The 3,594-nt window shown below is 49.7% G+C and overlaps 1 protein-coding gene across 1 annotated transcript; it reads left to right on the top strand.

Annotated features, from left to right (window-relative positions):
• Window positions 1-215: 215 nt before the first annotated feature.
• Window positions 216-3,594, top strand: ATP5PO (ATP synthase peripheral stalk subunit OSCP). Its single transcript, XM_054165893.1, has 7 exons — window positions 216-336; window positions 534-584; window positions 692-802; window positions 1,176-1,305; window positions 1,417-1,529; window positions 3,014-3,100; window positions 3,472-3,594. The coding sequence occupies exons 1-7, from the start codon at window positions 307-309 to the stop codon at window positions 3,583-3,585; spliced, it is 636 nt and encodes a 211-aa protein (XP_054021868.1). The 5' UTR covers window positions 216-306; the 3' UTR covers window positions 3,586-3,594.

Here is a 3,594-nt window from a genome sequence, read left to right on the forward strand (position 1 = left end):
GAGGCCACCGAGGCCACTCAGAGGGCACTAGAAAGAGCGACAGTGGGCAGAGGGGCGGGTGTGCGGGAGGCTAGGGGCTGCCGCAGCTGCCCGACCCGCGCTCCCGACCCGCCGCCAGGCACTACAACCCCCAGCGAGCAGCGCGGCAGGCAGGACTCACCCTGGAAAACTACTTTTCCCCGTGTGCCCCGCAGCAGACAAAAAAGGCGGCGAGTAGGGCGGCGCTGGGGGGCGGCTGCCGCGCCTGCGCACCTCCTCAGCTCGGGGACCGGCCCTAGCTGTGACCTCGAGCGGCGGTCGGGGAAGATGGCGGCGGCGGCGGGGTTATCCCTGAAGGTGAAGCTGGGGTGGGGAGGCAGCGGTGGCCCTCGCCGGATATTTGGGGGGCGGGGGGGGTACGGCGTGTCGCGTGGGCGCCCTCACCCACCCCTCCCTCGCCCGCGCGGGCTCTCGAACCTTCTTTTCTGCCCCTGTGCCGGCGCGCGCCCGTGGCCCTGTGCCGCGCACCGACGCCGGCCCTTCTGCGCCCGCAGGTGCGGCAGCTGAGCACGTCGGCGGCGAGGCCGCTCTCCAAGCTGGTCAAGGTGAGCGGGGCAGGGCGGGGGACCGGCGGGGTCGCCGGCCTGGCGGGCAGCTTCCGGTTCCCCGGCCCCGGGCCGCTCTCAGCGCCCTCCTGTTCTCTCGCTCGCAGCCCCCCATCCAGGTATATGGGCTGGAAGGGCGCTACGCCACTGCGCTGTACTCTGCTGCTACTAAGCAGAAGAAGCTGGACCAGGTAGAAAAGGAGCTGAGCCGAGTATGGGTAAGGTATCATGCGGCCTGCCTTCGCCTAAGCTCATACGGAGGGTTGGGAGCGATAGGGCTTTACCTGGTGTTTCTTATTACGGGGGAGGTGGGCTCTGCTATTGCAGACGGTGAGAGTGTCACTTACACCGGCCTGGCACTGTGCCCCTAGGGTTAAGCTGCTTGGAAGTGGTACCGGGGGAATATTAGCTCTGCAAGAAACATGCTGTAAACGAGGTACCCCAGGTGCTGCTGTTTCATATCACATGAGCTTCAGGCCTCTGTTTTCACTGAGGGAGTGACTCTGCTGCCAGCTTTGGGTAGACTGGTTAGGCCTTGCAATTCCTGGGAAACTCCTGGCTTGTAATCATGTTGTTTGTGTATCCTCCTAGACTCTCTTGAAGGACCCTAAGCTGGCCAGTGTTGTTATGAACCCTCACACCAAGAGCACAATTAAACAAAAAGCTGTGAACGATGCCTTGGCAAGGGAGAAGATGTCTCCTCTTATTGTCAATCTGATGAGTGAGTAACCATTTGACATGAGAAAAATAGGTTACTTGTTATTACTGTTAGCTGCCCAAGTCTGCTTCTAGTGGGTGCTGTAAACCCTTTCAATGCCTCTGCCTCTACCAGATCTGCTTGCTGAAAATGGTCGCTTGCGCCACACTCCAGACATTGTTTCTGCGTTTGGGAAGATCATGAGTGCCTACCGAGGAGAAGTGCTGTGCACAGTCACCACTGCACAGGTGGGTTAGGAACCTCTAGACTGAGCTTAACAGCAGTATATAGGGGCCAAACTTCTTTAGCTTAATTTTGCTCTCTGTATTTTAAGTACTTCCTATATGACTAATGAGGAAATAATTCCTTTCTCCCAAGGTAAAGGTCTTTCTGCAAGTAGTTGTTTTGATATCCAACTGTTACTGGCCAGAAGTTGAACCTGTGCCTCCCATTTCAGTATGACAAGTAACATCTTTCCTTCCTGTATTTGAAATGAGTGGCTGAGAAAAAGTCACCCTGGTCTACAGATGCAGCTGCCTCTGTTCCTATTTGTGTCATTGGGATCATACAGATCAGGGCAGAAATAATGAATGAGTTATGAGCTAGAGCAAGGTAGATACCTGATAGGACTGAGAATGGCTGGGGTCCACTGCCTGCAGTCATTCGGGCAAGTGTCTGACTTCAGATCTATAGGAAGATTTTCACAAGTAGCAGACAGGCAAGTCTGGCTGGTACTCAGGAAGGTGAGAGGAAAGATGGTGTCTCCTTGAGCTGTAAATGTCAGGTGTGGTGTTTCTTGTACTTCATCAACTTCTTTGTTAATGGATCTGCATTCATGTCTATTAGAGTGGGAAGCTGGTCAGCTAGATATGCAATGTAAATCTCTAGGGCTACAGTGAACTGCCTGCCTGGACTAAACAGGCTGATCCACTTGGGGTTAGCTGGCTTCCTGTAGGCTGTGAGCACAGATTGTCAGTCTAGTTTGTAGCCTTCAGGGATGTGTAGCTTTACAAGCCTGTGCAACCCTTTCCACAGGTTTTCCTACGTACTTTGTACGTAAAGTTTCTTTACTGCTACTTTGTTGTTCAGGTTCTTTCCGCTCTCAAAGCATGAATTTTCAATACAAATCATTTAAATTGGCACTAACACAAAGCCACTGCTTTTTTGTGAAGTACCTTTTTTTCTGTCTCAGTGGTATCCAAGTGACTTATAGGACAAATTCACAGTGTCTCTCCCACAAGGATGCAGAGTTCTCTGGTTATGGAAGGAGGTGTACTTAGCCATTCTACAGGGCTGCAAGCTTGCTGCTGGTGTGTTCAGGCACTGCCCAGTGCTTCTACATGAAGCTGGTTCTTCTCAAGCTGATCATCTTAATTGTTAGAAGCAGCAGATTAATCTTTCCATGTACAGCCTTGACATTGATGGAAGGCAGATCTCAAGGTTTTCCATCAAGTGCTTGCTCTGGCAAGTATGGATTCTTGATGCTTGCCATCTGACTGTGTCAGCATAGAACTTCTGCTGGGAATATCTGCACAAACAGCACAGTATTAGTAGGCCACAAAGTGACTGCTGTTTCTGTGCTGTCCTTTGGTAACTCTTACTCAAGAAGGCTACTTAATTTGCCTTCCTGGTGGAAGTATCTGTGTTCAGAAGAAGCTGAACAGAAAATCTTAAGTCACTTTAACAGTTTCAAGTCCTTTATTTTCCTTGTCTTCTGTTCATATTTTTTTAGCCCATGGATGATGCCAGCCTTACTGAGCTAAAAAGTGTTCTGGGTGGATTCTTGGCTAAGGGAGAGGTCCTGAAGCTGGAGACCAAGGTCTGTATTGTTGATTTGTAACTACATTTTTCATCAAGGTGATGCTAAGCTGGATTTCTGTCTCCTCAGTCTTTTAAATAAAAAATACAACAAACAAACCCCCAAATCCTAAAGAAACAAAAACCAGACCAAAAGAAACAAAACCGAATTCACTGGATCCATTTGCTCTGTTACATAATTCTGTGCTTTCTTACAGACCTGATAATGCTTTAATTACTCAGATCTTAACTTTGCAGTCACTGTATTCAGAAATTATCATTAAAATTATCCTTTTAAAAGGTTTTGTCTTCTTTTTTTAACTTGTGTGAAAATTCCACTCTAGGCTAATAGATCTTTGCTAATACAATTTCTGTTCAACGTTTATTCTTCAGACTGATCCGTCCATCCTCGGTGGCATGATTGTCAATATTGGGGAGAAGTATGTGGACATGTCAACAAGGTCAAAGATCCAGAAGCTCACCAAAATCATGAGAGAGACTGTCTAGAAAGCTGCC

This window comes from Dryobates pubescens, chromosome 12, assembly GCF_014839835.1.
Source record: "Dryobates pubescens isolate bDryPub1 chromosome 12, bDryPub1.pri, whole genome shotgun sequence".
Classification (NCBI taxonomy): domain Eukaryota; kingdom Metazoa; phylum Chordata; class Aves; order Piciformes; family Picidae; genus Dryobates; species Dryobates pubescens.